The following is an 18,418-nucleotide window of genomic DNA, read 5'->3' on the forward strand; positions in this document are numbered from 1 at the left end:
TCTAGCTAGGGTTTTGCTTTTGTAAAAATTCCTACCCACACAATTCTAGGATGCCTGGGTACTCATTTTATTTTTCAAGCAGCTTTGGGGCGATGGTGTTTTGGAACCACATGAAAGCGAAGGTGATACCAATTGTTTTAGGGCATGAATCATCAAATGCAAAACTCATGGAGTCTTGCAGAGGGACTTCCACCACTTCAATCAGCTCGCCTTCTTTGGGACGACCCCCTCCATCGCTGATTTTCATCTCGTCGGTGACCTCGCCATAGAATAACGTGTGCTTTGTTCCTGTCACGCTAACTCCAGTTCTTCAGGGAAAGGGAAAAAGAAAAGGGGAGAGAGAGAAAGAGAAACTTACATGGGGAAATAAGAAATGCATTTCAGCTGAGAACTACTCAGCGTTATATCAGTGTTTCTCAAACTGTGGTTCGGAACCCACTTGGTGGGTCGCAACCCGATTTCTGGTGGGTCCCACAGAGCCTCCAATGAAAACATAGGTGATGGAAAGATCAGATAACTAATTGCCTCATGCCCTGAGGCTATTCAAAAATCAGATACTGTAGCTGCTAATTATATGCAAAGAGTTCAGCTCTTGCAGTTTGCAAGCTTGTGTAAATATAGGGAGATAAATGTTTGAGCGTCTTTTTTCTGGGGTTTCTTTTTTTTCAAAATCTGTCAGTGACAGGTAGTGGGGAGAGGTGTAGGCTGGGTCACGTAGCCAAGGGCCCAATCCTATCCAATTTTCCAGTGCTGGTACAGCTGTGCCAATGGGGTGTACACTGCATCCAGTGGTGGTGGGGGTAGTCACAAAGGCCTCCTCAAGGTATGGAAACATTTTTTCTCTTATGTCGGGGCTGCTCTGTGGTTGCACCGCTGCTGGAAAGTGTTGGAAATAGGATTGGGTCCCAAGTCCTTCAAGTCTTAAGGATATTTATTAGGGCTGCCTCATTACAAGAAACGGATTGAGTTGTTGTTTTTTTTTTGTATTTGCGGGGGAAGGGGTGTCAGAGAACACATCTCCTGTGGATACCAAGGAACCTGTAGAGCAGGGGTGCCCAAACCCCAGCCTGGGGGCCACTTGCGGCCTGAGGGACTCACAATCCGGCCTGCGGGGAGCCCCCAGTCTTCAATGAGCACCCGGCCCTCTGCAGACTATCTGGAGCCTGCGCCGGCCCGACGCAATTGCTCTCAGTGTAAAGATGGCTGTTTGACCTCTCGCATGAGCTGTGGGACAAGGGTTCCTCCATTGCTTGCTGTTTCACTTCTGTGATACAGCAGTGGCAGTGAAGGAAAGGCTGGCTTTGCTTTGTGCAAGAACTTTTATAGGCCTTGAGCTATTATTGCAAGACCTTCAATCACTCATACAAGTTCCATCTCTAATATATTCATTTATGTAAATTTATTCAAATTTGAAATGTAAATTAATTCGTCCCCCGAGTTTCAGAGAGATGATGTGGCCCTCCTGCCAAAAAGTTTGGACACCCCTGCTGTAGAGGATGCATGACGGTCTGTTTAGAAGTAAGCCAGAGGAGTAGAGCTTTGTCTTTGTTAGTTTTATGCATGTACAGTTTTTTTTTTAGATGCATAAGAATGATGATGATTATTATTATAAGTAATGGATAGTTTACTAATACATCTGCTACATATAATCTAACAGTTCCATTTTAATTCAATAAGTATTCAAGCATTTTGCATTCATATTTTAAAAGTCGATATTCACTGATCATCCTAAACTGTAACTGTGCAAACCTCTGATGAAAAGATGTGCATGAAACTTACTGATAAAAAGTTAGGTGAATGTACAAACCCAGCACAGACAGAAGGAATAACACCCTGTTTTTAAGGAAATCCAAAATCACGGCATTCTTTGTAGTGCATTCCAAATCCCTGCACACGTACAATGGGTGAATCGATGAGCAATTAAAGTAATTTCCTAAGGTAATTTCTGTGGACCTTTACCCGGTTCTGAGGTTATAAATGGCAGGTGCAGGCAAAAAAACAGAATAAAAGCAACTGACACAGAATTATATTAAATTATACTATCTGCACACAGGTGTACTGGCAGGTGATCTCAATAATTATTAAGCATTTTATTGTATTATGGTTGTTATCCACAATGCGTTGGGTTAAAATAGCATTTATCTGTATGTTACTGTTTGGAGGAAGCATTACACAATATTAACTCTATGTACCAGGTACAATCAGTATACTGTGTATCACAGAAAACATCAAAGGAACCTCATTTGCAAAAGTGAACCAAATAAAGCAAGGCCCTAGAACTGGATTTAATGTTCTTTTGAAATATATCTTTTGTTCAGTCTGGTGGAACAGTCCCACTATGAACCCCTCCGAGATACAGCTCAATTTGGACCTCAACATTCTAACATTCAAAACACTCACTTGGGAAGCAAGTACTTTCCCTGTCTCCACCTGCACTTTATTTGTTTAGCATTTCTCTGCCATCAAAGTGAACGTCGATGTGGGGTACAACATACAACACACAGCCACTGCAGTATCATTTCATTCAAGTTCTAATTTGCTTTCAATGACTTGGAGAGAGAACATAAGAACAGCCCCACTGGATCAGGCCATAGGCCCATCTAGTCCAGCTTCCTGTATCTCACAGCAGCCCACCAAATGCCCCAGGGAGCACACCAGATAACAAGGGACCTCATCCTGGTGCCCTCCCTTGCATCTGGCATTCTGACATAACCCATTTCTAAAATCAGGAGGTTGCGCATACACATCATGGCTTATACCCCGTAATGGATTTTTCCTCCAGAAACTTGTCCAATCACCTTTTAAAGGCGTCCAGACTAGATGCCGTCACCACATCCTGTGGCAAGGAGTTCCACAGACCAACCACACGCTGAGTAAAGAAATATTTTCTTTTGTCTGTTCTAACTCTCCCAACACTCAATTTAAGTGGATGTCCCCTGGTTCTGGTGTTATGTGAGAGTGTAAAGAGCATCCCCCTATCCACTCTGTCCATCCCCTGCATAATTTTGTATGTCTCAATCATGTCCCCCCCCAGGCGCCTCTTTTCTAGGCTGAAGAGGCCCAAACGATGTAGCCTTTCTCATAAGGAAGGTGCCCCAGCCCCGTAATCATCTTAGTCGCTCTCTTTTGCACCTTTTCCATTTCCACTATGGCTGAGAGGCTGAAGCCTTACCCACCCATGAAGTATTGTACTCTCAATTTCATATTTTGTAATTTTCTTTATTGTATTGGCAACCTTCAGTCTCGAAAGACTCTGGTATCGCGCTCTGAAAGGTGGTTCTGGAACAGCGTCTAGTGTGGCTGAAAAGGCCAATCCAGGAGTGACAATCCCTTCCACACCGGGAGCAAGTGCAGTCTGTCCCTGGTCTGTCTCCCTGGCTATGGGCCTTCCTTCTTTGCCTCTTTGCCTCAGACTGTTGGCAAAGTGTCTCTTCAAACTGGGAAAGGCCATGCTGCACAGCCTGCCTCCAAGCGGGCCGCTCAGAGGCCAGGGTTTCCCACTTGTTGAGGTCCACTCCTAAGGCCTTCAGATCCCTCTTGCAGATGTCCTTGTATCGCAGCTGTGGTCTACTTGTAGGGCGCTTTCCTTGCACGAGTTCTCCATAGAGGAGATCCTTTGGGATCCAGCCATCATCCATTCTCACAACATGACCGAGCCAACGCAGGTGTCTCTGTTTCAGCAGTGAATACATGCTAGGGATTCCAGCACATTCAATCAGATATGTTAATACCCATTTATATAACTGAAAATGTGTGCAGTATATCAAACTCAAGTGGTACTGTTGATCTGTGTAAAACAACCCAAGAATAGCTATTCACACCCCAGCGTAACACGTGAATAGCCCTTATAATGTGATTGTGCAAAAATGTGTGACTGACCAATAGAAATGTGTGACTGTGTTGTTGTTGTTACCTTGATTAATCTCCCAATGAGCATTCTAAGTGGCTTACAATAAAAATATAAAAATAAAAAACAGTACAAATATGAAATATAAGCATTAAAATTACCTAAAAAGCAATATACAACTTAAAAATCTTATTAAAAGCCAGTAGCAGACAGTAAAAAAAGAAGCCAGTAAAAATGCAGCCCATAAAAACGATCGGCATAAAACCTTAACCCTCAATATTAAAAGCCTGTGTTAGCACAACACAGGGTAACGGACAGCCCAATCTTATACTTGGTGGCACTGCCGGGTACTGCTGTATCCTATGGTACCACTGAAGGTCTCTTTGGTGGAAATCCCAGACCCTGCAATGGGGCTTCTTAAATCTGCGCTGGTTATTTTGCTGGCTCAGACTTGAGAATTGTTGGACTGCAAAGCCTGACATGGAGGACTGCATATGGCAAAACAGGGCTCCACCAGTTCCACCCCTTCCTGCCCCAGTTCCTCCTCCAGCCCCACTCTCCTCCTGCCCTGGAATGCCTCCCCCCACATCAAAGTCCTTACCGCTGCCCGGAACTCATTCTGTGCTCTGGGTAGCATCTGTCCGGTGCTGGGCTGGTGACAGCACTTCTTACACAGAAGGTGCTGTAAATGTGTTTTATGGCACATTTACAACACCCAGTGTCGGCACTGAAGCTCCGCGCCAGTGCTCAGAGCCCTCAGGATTGGACTCTCAATCTTAAACTGGATGATGATATGGCAGATTTGTAATTTATAGCCCAATCCTAAGATGCCCCACAGCAAGCATCTGGGCTGGTTTGGGTTGCAGTGCTGGCACGCGTCCTTGCACTGGCCTCCTAGACTCTAAGAAGGTGCAAACGTGGGAGACATGGACCAATAGTCTGAAAATATTCCTGTATCCTTAATGCTGGTATCTACCAGCATTACCAGACTGGTACTGTTGCAGATCATCTTGTAGCATCCCATTCTTCCTGTCAGACACCTTTGCACTGATTGGTCTGGTCTGCCCAAGTGATATGGAGTTACTGTTCTGCACTCAGCTTATTGCAATCACAAGTTCTCCATCTGCAGTCTATGTGAGATCTTGTGAGGATCAATTGTCTAGGAAGATGTACCTGTAGTGTACGGGAGGGTCTGGATCTTTCAAACCCTTCTAACTCTATGGTTGTGTAATGTACATGACTTCCCTTCCTCCAGTGTCCTGTTGCATCTGAACACTGACAAGCCTTAGGAAACCTCTCTACCAGATTGAAAACAGAGGTGTTCTCTCTCACACTCATTTGTATATAGGAGGTAACACAGTCCGGCTATACACTGGCCCCACATGTCTTTCCTCTTGCCCAGGGGTCTCCAAACCCCGGCCCGGGAACCAGATGCAGCCCGCGGCAAGCCTCTATCTGGCCTGTGGCCAACCTCTTGTCCCCTGAAAGCCTCGGGCCCACTTGGCCAAACATGACTGGAACTATGTAACAACTATTATCCTGCACATGTCTGATCTTGTCTGATCTCGGAAGCTAAGCAGAGTCAGTCCTGGTTAGTACTTGGATGGGAGACCGCCTGGGAATACCAGGTGCTGTAGGTTTATACAATAGTCTTTCGAGACTGAAGGTTGCCAACCACCACTGGAAATATGCTCTGGTTGCGTCTGGAGGGTGTTCAAGGGCCAGAGAGGTTGAAAGAATGAGCTAATTCATTCATTTATTCACTCATCTAAGTTCCATCTCTAATTTATTTAAATAAATTTTATATTTAATTTTTTTTCCCCGGCCCTCAACACCATGCCAGATAATTGATGCGGCCCTCTGGCCAAAAAGCTTGGAGACCCCGCTCTTGCCCATGATTATGCAAGAATGCTACAATGCAGTATTTGACAGGAAAGGAAAGAAGATAAAAAAGTCTTGTGCAAAGAACAAGGGACCAACATAACATTGTAATGCCAAATGACACTGAGTACATTTTCTGAATTTTTTTAATATATGACAATCCACACAGTTTGAAAATATTTTGAATTTTGACAGCTGAACTATAATTCTAAAATCAAGTAATTTATTCTCCGCAAAGTGGCTCAAATGCACACATGGAGCTCCCTCAATGGCAAAGTCTCCCCCATCTACTTCAATAGAGAGAGCAGATTTGGATACTTACACATACGTGTTATATACAAAACCAACAATGAAAAAAAAATGGTATCGCAGCTTCATTCAGCCATGCACAATGACATAATGATATTAGAATGCTGTAGCCCAATCCTATGCATGCTTACTTGGAAGTAGGTTCCATGCAGTTCAATGAAGCTTATTTCCAAGGAAGCAGGCAGTTTTTGTTTCACACTGAAGAAAGCACCTTTTCATCTAGCAAACCAGTCCTCTAATCTGGCTCCAATGCGTAGCCAGAGACATCTCCTCTGTTTCAAATCCCCTCCCCCTAGCAAGAGCTCCTTAATCCAGCAGGAAACGACATTTGCCAGGATTGACAGCTGTGGATTTGTATTTAATTCCCAGGTTTTTTTCCCCCCTCTCCTTCTTCTTCTTTTAAAAGCATGTCAGTGTCCACTTCAATAGAGTTGTCAATTGGAAAAGCTAAGAAAGTTTTGTTTTCTTTGAAAGTTGCCACTCTCTATACATTTTGACATGCAATTTCCAAGGATGAGAACAGATGCTTTTATCACAAAGCTACAATCTGGGGAGGCAGAAGGCTGCAAGCACATTTTCATTTTAGATTATTTAATTCTTGACATTTCCTTAATTCCAAATACTAAACACACACACACACACACACACACACACACACACACACACACAGAGAGAGAGAGAGAGAGAGAGAGAGAGAGAGAGAGAGAGAGAGAGAGAGAGAGAGTTGGCTTCTCTTATTTCTGATCAAATTTCAATGGGTTTTAAAAAAAATTAGATTCCCTGCAAAAATATTCCTGCTATTAAAACAACGTTTGAATAATAAAATGTATCCCCAAATGTATCTAATTTTTTTAAATCACCATGTGATGCCTCAAGGACATGGTTCTCAATTCTGTGCACTTAGGACCAATCCTATCCATCTGGGGCTGATACAGTTGTGGGGGAGGTCATGGAGGCCTTGACAAGGTAAGGAAACATTACCTGTGGCTGCCTTGGTGCTGGAAAGTTGGATGGGATTGGGGGCCTTAATTGGGAACAAGTTCCACGGAACTCACTGGTGCTTACACCTCAGTAAATATGCACAGGTTTTCTCTGCTGCTTCTCAAGCAACAACCTGGGACACACTCTGGTGCTGTGAGGAAATAATCACTCAACATACAACAGATTTCCCTGATCTCAGAGGAGGCTCACTATTGCCAGATAGCTTTATGCCTTTTATTTGAAGTGAGCAGAGAACACGCTTGTGCGCACGTGCATGTGGGGTTGGTTGCCTGCCAGAGGAGCATGGCCCAGGCCAGTAACATGATCCAGGACGGATGGTAAGAGGCCTGGTAAGAGCCACAGGCCTAAAAGGAAAGCCAATTTTTTTTATTTATCAGAGCAATCACCCCCCTCCCAATCAAGTTGGCTCGGACAGACCTTTGCCTGTTGCACAATCCTAATGAAGCAACCATACATGACTGGTGCAGCAACTTTGACCTTGTGACAGAAGCCATCTTCTAGGAGCTTCCTGACATGGTGATCACAAAAGTTGTAAACAAAAGAAGGATCCTCAACACTGGCTGTTAAGTTCTGGCAAGGGAGGCAGCTGGGGTGGGGGGAAGGCAGTGACATGATCCCCAGGATCGTGCCGCTGGGGGGGGCCTGCAGGGACTGGGATGTCCCACTTCTGCAAAACCGGAAGTGGAGCGCAATCGCTCTAGTTTAACTTCGAACCAGCTGGGGAGCCCTGCAGGCGCTTGCGTGGGGCTCCCCGCATCCCGGGAAGGCTGCTGCAGGGACTGGTGAGTACATCCCAGTCCCTGCAGCCCCATTAGTGACGCGATCCTTGGGATCGAGTCGCTGCCTTCCCCCCTGCCCCCGCCCCTTAAGGGGACAGAGGCCAGGGCCCTCAGACTGGGGCGTCACAATGCCCCAGTCTGAATACCACTGTTATATACCTTTCGATGTGTAATTTACAGAGGAATGCAATGAAAAAACCAGAGTAAAGTATCTCCTTTCTATCAAAAGATATGACCAAAAAACCAGAAAACAAAAATGCTACTGACTTATGTAACAAAAAGTACATATCCTCAATTCAAAAAGGACTAATGAGACTGATTGTTCAAAGAGCCAATGAGATATTACTATGACACAGCATGGAACCAATAAGGTGTTAATGAGGTGACACCTGGGGGGGAGGGGTGACACCTCTAGTGACCAAAATTACTAAAATTGAGGTTTGTAGGAATAATACCATCATGTTACATACCATTCAATGTGTACTTTACAGCAGAATGCAATGAAAGTAAAACTGCGCTGTAATATCCATGTTCTATCAAAAGGTATAGCCAAAAAACCAGAGAGGGCGAGGTGATGGTACATCACTATACCCACCACGTGGGGCATTGCCCTGCCCACTGCATGGGAGGAGGTCCATCACTGGGGTGACATGTTGGCCTCCTATATTAGGTGACACAAACCCTAGTGATGCCATTGGACACAACAGCAACTGGTAACAGTTGCCTTGGGTTCTTTGGAGAGAAAAGCAGGATAAAAACATCATAAATCAACAAACAAAATAAAAGCAGGTGAAGGCTTTTCATTTTAGACTACGATCCAGGTTGGACCAAAACTTTAATAGTTCTATGGTGATCGTTGGCTGATCGGAGTGGAGAGGTGGGGATCACAGCTCTCTAACAAAGGACCTGTTTTGCATGCAGAAAGTCCTCAATTCAGTGTCTGGCAGTATCTCCAGCTAAAAAGCTAGCAAGGCTAGAGAAGACCTTTGCCTGAATCCCTAGAGATCCTCTGCAGGACAGAGTACTGGGCTAGTACTGACTCAATACAGAACAGCTTCATATGTTCAATATGCTTATAATCTGGCATTGTTGCTGGGTGCTGCCTTGAGAAAATGAAAGGAGTAGCACAGTTTGCATGAAAAAGAGCTGGTCTTTGAACATACTGAACAGTGTCTAAAAAGGAAATGGAGGGGACAGGCTTTGGCTTCCACTATTCTTACCTATATGAAACAACCTTCTTCAGGCTGGCTGGAGGGACTTCATAACCACATTCTTCTAAGACTTCCTCGCTGGCAATTTCCTCCAGAGAGAGTCCTGGCTTGTCTACAATGCCAGCACAGAGTTCATAAGTTACCCCTGCAGAGGCAGGCAAGTGAGTTGGCAGAGGACGCCAGCTCTCCTGGTCGTTACTCGCAAAGTCTTGAGGATACTGTCGTTCCATCTCACACATATAGACAGCTGGAAAAACAACAACACAAAAAATAAATTCAGTCACTTGCCATCTTCTGGGGTCTTTCCTCTTCTAATTAGAAAGCAGAGTGGGTGAAAACAGCCCATGGCAGTTGAGCTGCTCCAAACGGACTGGCAAACATGAAGGCAGAAACAGTCCTATTCTACAATACAAAAAATGGGGGTGCGCACACCATGTATTCTCCAACATTGTGCGGGGAAAAGGGCTATCTAGTTTCTAGTAACACAGAGCTCAGTGTGTGTGCACAAAGAGCTTGGGTCAGTAGCTTGGATCAATTAGTATTTTTCCCAAATGCAACTCACTTTCAAACTACATGTTCTTGCCCAGGTTACAAAAATATCAAGGTCAATCTTGTGAGTTCATCAAGGCTACTTGGTTAGGTCTCCCACAGGGCAGACTTGACGTGGGGTTCTTGGTTCTATCTCAACTGCCTGGAGAATTTTTTGCAGTGGGGGCAGGAGTGCACCAGAGGATTCTCCTACAAGCAGAGAAGGCAACTGTTGAGTTTTACATCACAACACCAGCACTTCTGAGATGTGACCTCACTGACTTGCCATATGACAAGCCAGGGTCAACCAATGTCACAATTATGTTTTTCTTTTTACAATGCTCACACTTGTCTTGTTGGCAACCTTCAGTCTCGAAAGACTCTGGTATCGCGCTCTGAAAGGTGGTTCTGGAACAGCGTCTAGTGTGGCTGAAAAGGCCAATTCGGGAGTGACAATCCCTTCCACACCGGGAGCAAGTGCAGTCTGTCCCTGGTCTGTCTCCCTGGCTATGGGCCTTCCTTCTTTGCCTCTTAGCCTCAGACTGTTGGCCAAGTGTCTCTTCAAACTGGGAAAGGCCATGCTGCACATTATCCACTATATATGTTCCTGCCACTATCTCAGCAGCAGTTAAAAAGATACAGAGCTATTGAGTTTTTCCTGGGCTCGTGGCACACAACCTTGCACAAAGTCTGCTTTCCCAAGTGCTTGTCTTGAACAGCAGCTTTGGAAGCTTCTGAAACGGGATCTGCACATGCCCAGAACTCCTCAACATATTAGAGACCACAAAAAGTAGGCTTTGCTCAGACTAAGGATTCAAGTTTTTTTTTTCCCTCCCCAATCAGGAACAGAACAGCAAATGGAAAATATGTAGGTAATGTATAGTAACTGTAGAGGAAGGCATTCCTGTCTTTCAAATCCTTGTCTTTCAAATTCCTTGCTACTGCAGACTCAAATGGCATTACACATAAAGTAAATCCACTTTAACACACAACCCCTCACACACACGCAGACTGCAAAGTGCTTTAAGGAGTCTTTGGGGCATGTGTGCAATCATCTGAACCCATTTAACTCAGTTGGTGCATCTAATTTCTCATTAACTGAGCAAGCAACTAGCACGTCGCATAATAGCTGCACTTAAAAGGCTCTGAAGCACCTAATGTTCTGCACATTTTGCAAATGATTGAGGAGAAAGTGCTCTTTAGTAGAATGGACGACATACCGACTCTTTTCAAAAGTTAAGATTTCCAAGAGATGGTTCTTTAGGCAATACGTCTGCTTTGGGAGCAACTTCTGTCTTAAAGCAACTTCCATCTGTCTTAAGGCAACTTCCAATATTCCGTTAAGGCATATTTCACAGGATTCACTGCTACTTGCTGGGATGTTGACTGTACATGGTGTACAATGACGAATCTTTCAGCCTGTCAACTCAGCTGCGGTTTCAGCAGTTATGAAAAGCATGCATATTTGTTTGAAAAAACCCCTTTTGAACATAAACTCCCCCCCCCCACACACACACACAGCCTGTTGAGTGGAATTTGCAAAGGACCTTTTGCGTTAATCTAGAAACAGCTGTCGTGGTAATACTCCTCTAAAGAAAATGCTAAGAGCCATGTAATACCATCAAAGGAAACACAAAGGACTCGATAGGATGCTACTGATTCCATCCATGTCACTGTGCCAGCTACTGAAGATCGACCCCTATTGCTCGGAGTCTTTGTTGTAGAGATGCCCCCATTATGATAGTCCCTACCCTTCTGCACTTCTCAGCAGCCTGATAATGCAAATTAAGCAGATGATACTTTCCTAGGCATGCAAATAAAGTTATAGAGGAAAAAGTAATCTGCTCAATTTCTGCAACTCAGGCTGCTATTAGACACAAGAGCAAGATGAAAAAAGGCAGCAATGAAGAACGTAGCAGTCTTATTTTGTAATGCTCTTCTTGAAATTTTGTTTTGAAAAGTGGGGCTGGGGAAAATTCTAGGAAGGCGGCAAAACCAGGTTTATCCAGCCATTTGCGTATGGCTGGTGGACTGTGTTTGGCTTGGTGGGTCACACCTGTACATTGTGCTGGTCTGGGACAGAATGTTGCATATGGAACATGGGGACTTTGGTTCAAATCCCTCGCAGACATAAACCCTGAAAGGGCCTGAGATCTGGGGATCCAAAGGATCAAATCTTCTCATTCAATTTTTTTCATTGGTATAGTTCACAGGAGAGGCCTTTCTCCAGGTTCCCCTACTATCAGCCGGGGGGGAGGGGGAGCTCAGGGCCTTTCCTGTGGCAGCACCTCAACTTGGAACTCCCTTCCCAAGCAAGTTTGCCTGGAGCCATTATTACTGCCCTTTTAGGTGCCAGGCTATAACCATCCCATTTTCCTCGGTTTTTAACAAACAACTGCTTATGTGTCTTCTTATGGCTGGTTAGTTTTTATTTACTGTTTTAGGGTCCAATTTCATGCTTCCCTAGCACCCAGGGCTTCTACAGTACCCTCCCTCTATCCCCTTTCTGCCCCCTGCACTCCGCCTTGAATAAGCTTACTGTCAGCTGGTGGTGCAGCAGCGTTGTCTGGTCGTTTTCATGAAGCTGAGACCCAGTGCTGACTGGTGCTGGCCTCAGCCCCAGCTCCACGATCAACCGCCAGTGCTGGAGTGCCTTATGGCACTTTTTGTGAAACTCAGAGCCTGCGGTGAGTATACAACATGTAGGAGTAGCCCGATGGGACTGGGCTACCCACCTGCTGCAATGCTTATATTTACCAGTCTGGTGTAAGACATGTTGTAGACATTTTTGTAAGAAAAAGGCAGGTTCTGAGTGCCTTAAATAAATATATAATGCTCACTAGGTGACTTTCATCTAGTCATCATATCTCAGCCTAAACTGCCTTCCAACATAAGGCCACCTGGAGCTCCTTGGAGGATGGTGGGATACAAAAGTTTTTCTCAAACTACAGTTTTGGTGGAGAAATTTATTTTAAAGGGCATACACTGTCAGTGAACTTGACAGGATTCGGGATGGAAACATCCTATCAAGGCAGCTTAATGCACATTAAATTTACCAAAAGGTCAAGTGCGACTTCCTCTGATCATGCAGAAAAACATTGCACCACAGCCATTTGTGGGCCCACCTGCTTTTTACTGCTAAACCCATAATAGGTTTGCCTCACTGGGGAGCAAAAAAATAAAGAGGATTACCTGGTCGAAACTGCTTCACCACAACAAAGCACTGCCGAGAAGTATTAAAGATCAGAATGGACACACTAAGGAAGGAGAGAAAAACAAAACCAAAACACACAATTAATACATTAGAAGAATGTTATGTGCTGGGCTGTGGAGCTGTATGCTTTTTAAAGGGTTTAGGACTAGGCCTCAGAAGGCGGGATGAGTTAGTCACAATAAGCTAAGGATATGGGTATTAAGTGACAGTTTTACAAGTGAGCAAGCCATTTTTGATAGTAGGCAGCTGCCTAAGATTGCCTGATGTTGGAGATGGAATTCTCAGGCACAAGGGATGGAAGTTCTTCTGCTGAAATCAATGTACCTTTGCATAGGCCAAGTACAACATCGGGGTATTAAAGCACTCCCTTGAAATCAGTGCTAGAATCATTTGGTCACATAGCACGGAATAATATTTGGGGAAGATTCGTATGGGCATTAGAATGACCATGTGGTAGCCTTTTGCTCAACACTTCCATCGCACCTTGGGACCTCCAACATTTCCAACAAGTAGAAGGAGTTTGCTGTCAGTGGGAAAATAGTGGACACATTAATGAGTCATCTGGGTTCATCCCTATTGATTTCTTGGGACGGGGCAAAGTGCTGTCACTTAATAAAGAAGAACCACAGATTGCCAGAAAGTAGCAAGAGAGCATTTGCTAACTTCATTCCCCTGCTCCCTCTAGCCCAGTGATTTTCAACCTATTTCATTTCATGGCACACAGTGATGAGGCAATCAATTGTCAAGGCACACCATCAGTGCTTTTTCTTTTTTCTTTCTGATAACTTAGGCACATCACACTGCTGTTGGGGAGCTCACATCCCCCAATGGCCCTACTATTAAATGACCCTCCCCCAAACTTCTGCACACATGTGTGGATCATTTGCAGCACATCAATATGCTGCAGCACACTGGTTGAAAATTGCTGCTCTAGTCTATCACACAGCACTGCAGAACCACCCAGAATTTCAAGCTTTCATAAGGGTAGCCTAGCCCTTCAATGAACCTAACATCTGCTTAGCCTGCTGTTAAGTGTAGCATGCTTCCTGAAGGGACAGTATTTCCCTCTTGGTGCCAAAGGGAGCTTTTATTTTCCCAGAGGAAAATACAGCCAACCATGCCCCCAACATCTTGATCAGAGCTGTGGCAAAGGCAGAAGGTTAAGCCCTTTCCCCCCATATCATGGTCCTAATAGGGATAGAGTTCCTGTGGTCCCTTTTTGCAGTGAAACCCAATGAACACAGAAGCACTAACCATACTTTTCTTCGAACCTTAGCTTCTTTGAGCCTTAGCTCATAGTGCAAGTATGACACATTCATCTCCAGTGTCTTCCCCATCTTCCTCTCTCTTTATCCCACTCTCAAATTTGAAGGCAGGGCACTACCTTGTCCATGTTATTCTGTACTTCAGCTGATGGCGCTTTTACAAAGAAAAGAAATGTAAGGCAGTAATAGCACCATGATGAATGACTTCATTTGGATGAGTTCAAATGAGAATGCAAAGGGTATGCAAATGAGTCCTAATCCACCAGCCAGTAGCATAGCTGGAGGGGGTGCAAAGCACTAAGATTTTGCAGGGAGCCTCACTGCAGTATGCAAGGGGCCCCTCCCCTTCAGAGTCATTCCAAGCAGGGGAAGCAAAAAGGAGGCATATGCCTGGCTCTGAAGGGGAGGGACCCCTTGCACATTGTGGTAAGGCTCCCTGCAAAACTTAGTGCATTGCACCCCCCTCTAGCTAGGCCACTGCCTCCAGCTCATTCCAAGTTTCCAGTATATCCCCATCCTGTTGAACAAACTGTCTTAAGAAACTTCAAATCATATCCTAATTGTTTCCTTACCATGAGGTGTCCCACTGTTTGTCACACTGTGTGCAAAAGTTCTCAATGGTTTCAGGATCAGGGCCAAAATCAGCATTCCTTAATCCCCCCCAATAGAGCATAACGCATTCATCACCATAGATCATTTCCTCAGCACCCATGACCACTAGGATTAATTCATTATTTAGATCTGTATAGTTCCTCAGAGAGACTGGTGACAAGGAGATGGTGCGTAACAGACAAACAAACCACCAGCATTATTTCAAGTAGAGGTGTGATAAATGCCCATTGTTCAGCCAAAAGGCCATAAAGAGTTGCTATTAGCAGTAGTCATTGCATAGCCTGAAATACTAATACCCAATTAGACCAGTTGAAATACAAAAACAAACCCTGCTACAGTCAGAAGACATTTATAAACTCTATCTTACAGTGTTTGAAATTCTATTTCAGGTCACTATATGCAAATGTAGCTAGGCATTATCAGTAGCGTAGCTAGAGGGGACGCAAAGCACAAAGTTTTGCAGGAAGCCTCACTGTGCTATGCAGGCAGCCCCTCCCCCCTTTCAGAGCCATTCTGGGCTGCTAGAGCAAAACAGAGGTGTATGCCCCTGTTTTGCTCTAGCAGCCTGGAATGGCTCCAATGGGGTGGGGGAGGGGCCACTTGCAGGGCACACTCAGGCTCCTGCAAAACTTACTGCTTTGCCCCCCCTCTAGCTATGCTACTGGGCAACGTCTAAGAAAATGTTCATCTTTTAACTTTGTCCCATATTGTTTAACAGTTGGGATACCAACTATGAATGTAAAGGAGGTGGAAGGGGAGAAGGGACAAGCTCTGAAAGCTAGTTAGATGTGACACAGCACAATGAAATGCAGTCAGAAGGGAAATTCAGAGAACTCTGGTGTGCTTGTGAACTGGCTAGACCTGTGAACAGAGAACATGTAACTGGAAGTAGGTTTCAACGATCAACTCATTCAGTGCTTTAAACAATGACTTAAAATCATCTTACCACAGCCAATTCACGCTGCTGCAAATCTCAGAGATCCAAGTTTCAATTAAAATAGTATTAGCAATGATACTAGGAAGTCCTTACTGACTAGATTACTAAACAAGCAAAACTGTTAGGAGGAAGTTGGCAAAGTGCTTTCAAATATTGCAGAATACAGAACATCTGTAGCGTTTTGGCTCAGGAGTGCAAAGTGGGAGTTTGCCAACCACACAGGGCCTGTGATTGCAAGCTTAGGTATGGAAAAGAAATCCTGTTTTCACCTAGTTTCAACATTTCCGAAAAATTTACACTGCACCCCATGGAGAGACTTACGTGCTTCCCAAGGGTTCTTTCAATATATGCGCTTTCTATGCCATGACCATAATTGGGCAATTTGCTAGTACTACATTAAAAAGACCCATGAGATCAGACTTTTGTAAGAAAGAGAGAGACAAAGAACAAGGATTACTTGAAAACCAAATAATGTGTCAGTTCACAGAAGAATGGGTTATTATTTTTCCCAAGATTCAGTCACTTAAAGACATGTACAGAACAGATGGAACAATCAGGGAACCAAGCTGTCAAAGTTAAGGAACAAGATCAAATTAAACTTGAATGAAATAATTACAACTGTTTTCTTTCTGTGCCATCTTGAGACAACAAGGAACACAGGAACACCAAAGATTTATGAAGTTTACCAAATTATCTGTAAAAAAAATAATGCTTTGCTAATTCATTACATTTATGATTAATTTTCTCAAAGGCTGACAAAAGGAACTGAGAAATGTTTTCTTGCTTTAAATATAATATTTGTTTGCCCTCAGATATTTAATGTGCACATATATAACCTAAATTCAGATAACACATTTTCCACCCCATTAAACAATGTTGTGTTTTCCATCTCGGTTCAATAATGGACTAACATGCGGTTGAATAAACTGAAGCTCAGTCCAGGCATGATGGAGGCCCTGCTGGCGGGGGGGGGGTCATCTGCCCACAGGGACAATGTTCAGCCTGTTCTGGACAAGTTTGCACTTAGGTTTTCAATCAGGGGATGCTCATAGCTTTGTCAGTAGAGAGGCCCAAGTGGCCTGCTTGCCACTAGTTCAGACTGATGTGCCACTATGGTTATTGCTAGCCACTGTTATCTATGGTCATGTCGTGAGAATGGATGATGGCTGGATCCCAAAGGATCTCCTCTATGGAGAACTCGTGCAAGGAAAGCGCCCTACAGGTAGACCACAGCTGCGATATAAGGACATCTGCAAGAGGGATCTGAAGGCCTTAGGAGCGGACCTCAACAGGTGGGAAACCCTGGCCTCTGAGCGGCCTGCTTGGAGGCAGGCTGTGCAGCATGGCCTTTCCCAGTTTGGAGAGACACTTGGCCAACAGTCTGAGGCTAAGAGGCAAAGAAGGAAGGCCCATAGCCAGGGAGACAGACCAGGGACAGACTGCACTTGCTCCCGGTGTGGAAGGGATTGTCACTCCCGAATCGGCCTTTTCAGCCACACTAGACGCTGTTCCAGAACCACCATTCAGAGCGCGATACCATAGTCTTTCGAGACTGAAGGTTGCCAACAAGTGGTTAACTATGCTAGTAACCACCAGATCAATCTACTGTAATGCAGTGTATGTGCGGCTGGCAGGTAAATGTGCTGGCAAATACAATTCGCTTCTGGGCTGCTAACTCAAAATAGTGGATGGGAACATATCTCACTGGTTTCATTGGCTCCTGGTTTACTTCTGAGCAGAATTCAGGGTATTTAGTCCTTATCTTTAAACCATGAAACAGCTTGGAGCCTAAGTTTCTGAAGGATTATCCACTACCACATGAACCTGCCTGCATACTGAGGTCACATCCAAGGTAAAGTGGGTGGCAACTGGGCAAGAGGACACTCTCAGTTGTGGCACCATGAGGTTCACTCAGCACCCACTCATGTCCTTTAGGTGCCAGGCAAAAACCATTTTGATTTTCCCAGGCCCTTATGAAATCTTTTCAATATATTGATTTTATGCTGCCAACTGAGCTGGTTTATTCTCGTGATGTTTCATTTGTCATTTTCTGATTTTTCTGTGTTATTGGCTTTTATTTCTTACTGTTAGCTATCATCAAAATGCTTGTTTTTGAAAGAGAGGATATAAAAAATAAGGCTGGAAATTATCCAGAACTCTAGAGAAGATCAGACAAATGGAGCACATATTGAAATACTGTAAGTGATAAACATGACCACACCAGCTCAGCCTAGAAATCACATTTCAATACTCAAAAACATTAAATGTGGTATTTCCCCCACCCCCCAAAGAGGTCATTAGGGAAAACTCAAAGCTTGAATATGGGTGAAAGGGCTCTTCCCTTCCCTACTAATCCCCACCATGCCTTCCCCAAGCCAGAAATAAGAAATGAAAAAACCCAGCATCTCCAGGTAAACCTTGAGGAAGGGAATAATAGGTTGTGGGAATTGTTCACTACCAAACAGAAGAGACCTTACTGGACCCCTTCTGTGTGTAATATGTTTTCCTTGCTAATCAAGATAAGGCATGAGCAGGGAGAGAGACTTGAAAAAAGTAGGGCAAGATGAGTACCCCATTTCAAGTTGAGTTCAGCCCAAACAGCCACCGGGTAGATGGGACTCGTTAGCCTGGGAAGGCAGCTCATCTGAGAGAAAGAAAACTCTGATCCCAAACCTCCACTGCCTTGTGGCTACATCCAGTTATGGAAAAGGCTTCAGGAGTCAACCTCGAGGCAAAATCCGGAGCCGGAGTCCCTGAGGCAGTTCATGGCTGAACACAGTCACATTCTGGCAACTCCTGCGACGCCGCTGGAACCAACCGTATTGGCCTCTGC

At 44.5% G+C, this 18,418-nt stretch overlaps 1 protein-coding gene across 1 annotated transcript in view; it reads right to left on the reverse strand.

Annotated features, from left to right (window-relative positions):
- The window catches only part of NUDT14 (nudix hydrolase 14), a 64,616-nt gene continuing 46,198 nt past the window's right edge, over nt 1–18,418 (reverse strand). Inside the window, exons 3-5 of the mRNA XM_066612319.1 lie at nt 12,750–12,814; nt 9,039–9,276; nt 1–308 (exon numbers count right to left, since the gene is read on the reverse strand). Of these exons, the coding sequence (XP_066468416.1) occupies nt 68–308; nt 9,039–9,276; nt 12,750–12,814 (544 nt within the window). The 3' untranslated portion in view covers nt 1–67. The remainder of the gene's footprint in view (nt 309–9,038; nt 9,277–12,749; nt 12,815–18,418) is intronic.

The sequence above is a fragment of the Tiliqua scincoides genome, chromosome 1 (genome assembly GCF_035046505.1).
Source record: "Tiliqua scincoides isolate rTilSci1 chromosome 1, rTilSci1.hap2, whole genome shotgun sequence".
Classification (NCBI taxonomy): domain Eukaryota; kingdom Metazoa; phylum Chordata; class Lepidosauria; order Squamata; family Scincidae; genus Tiliqua; species Tiliqua scincoides.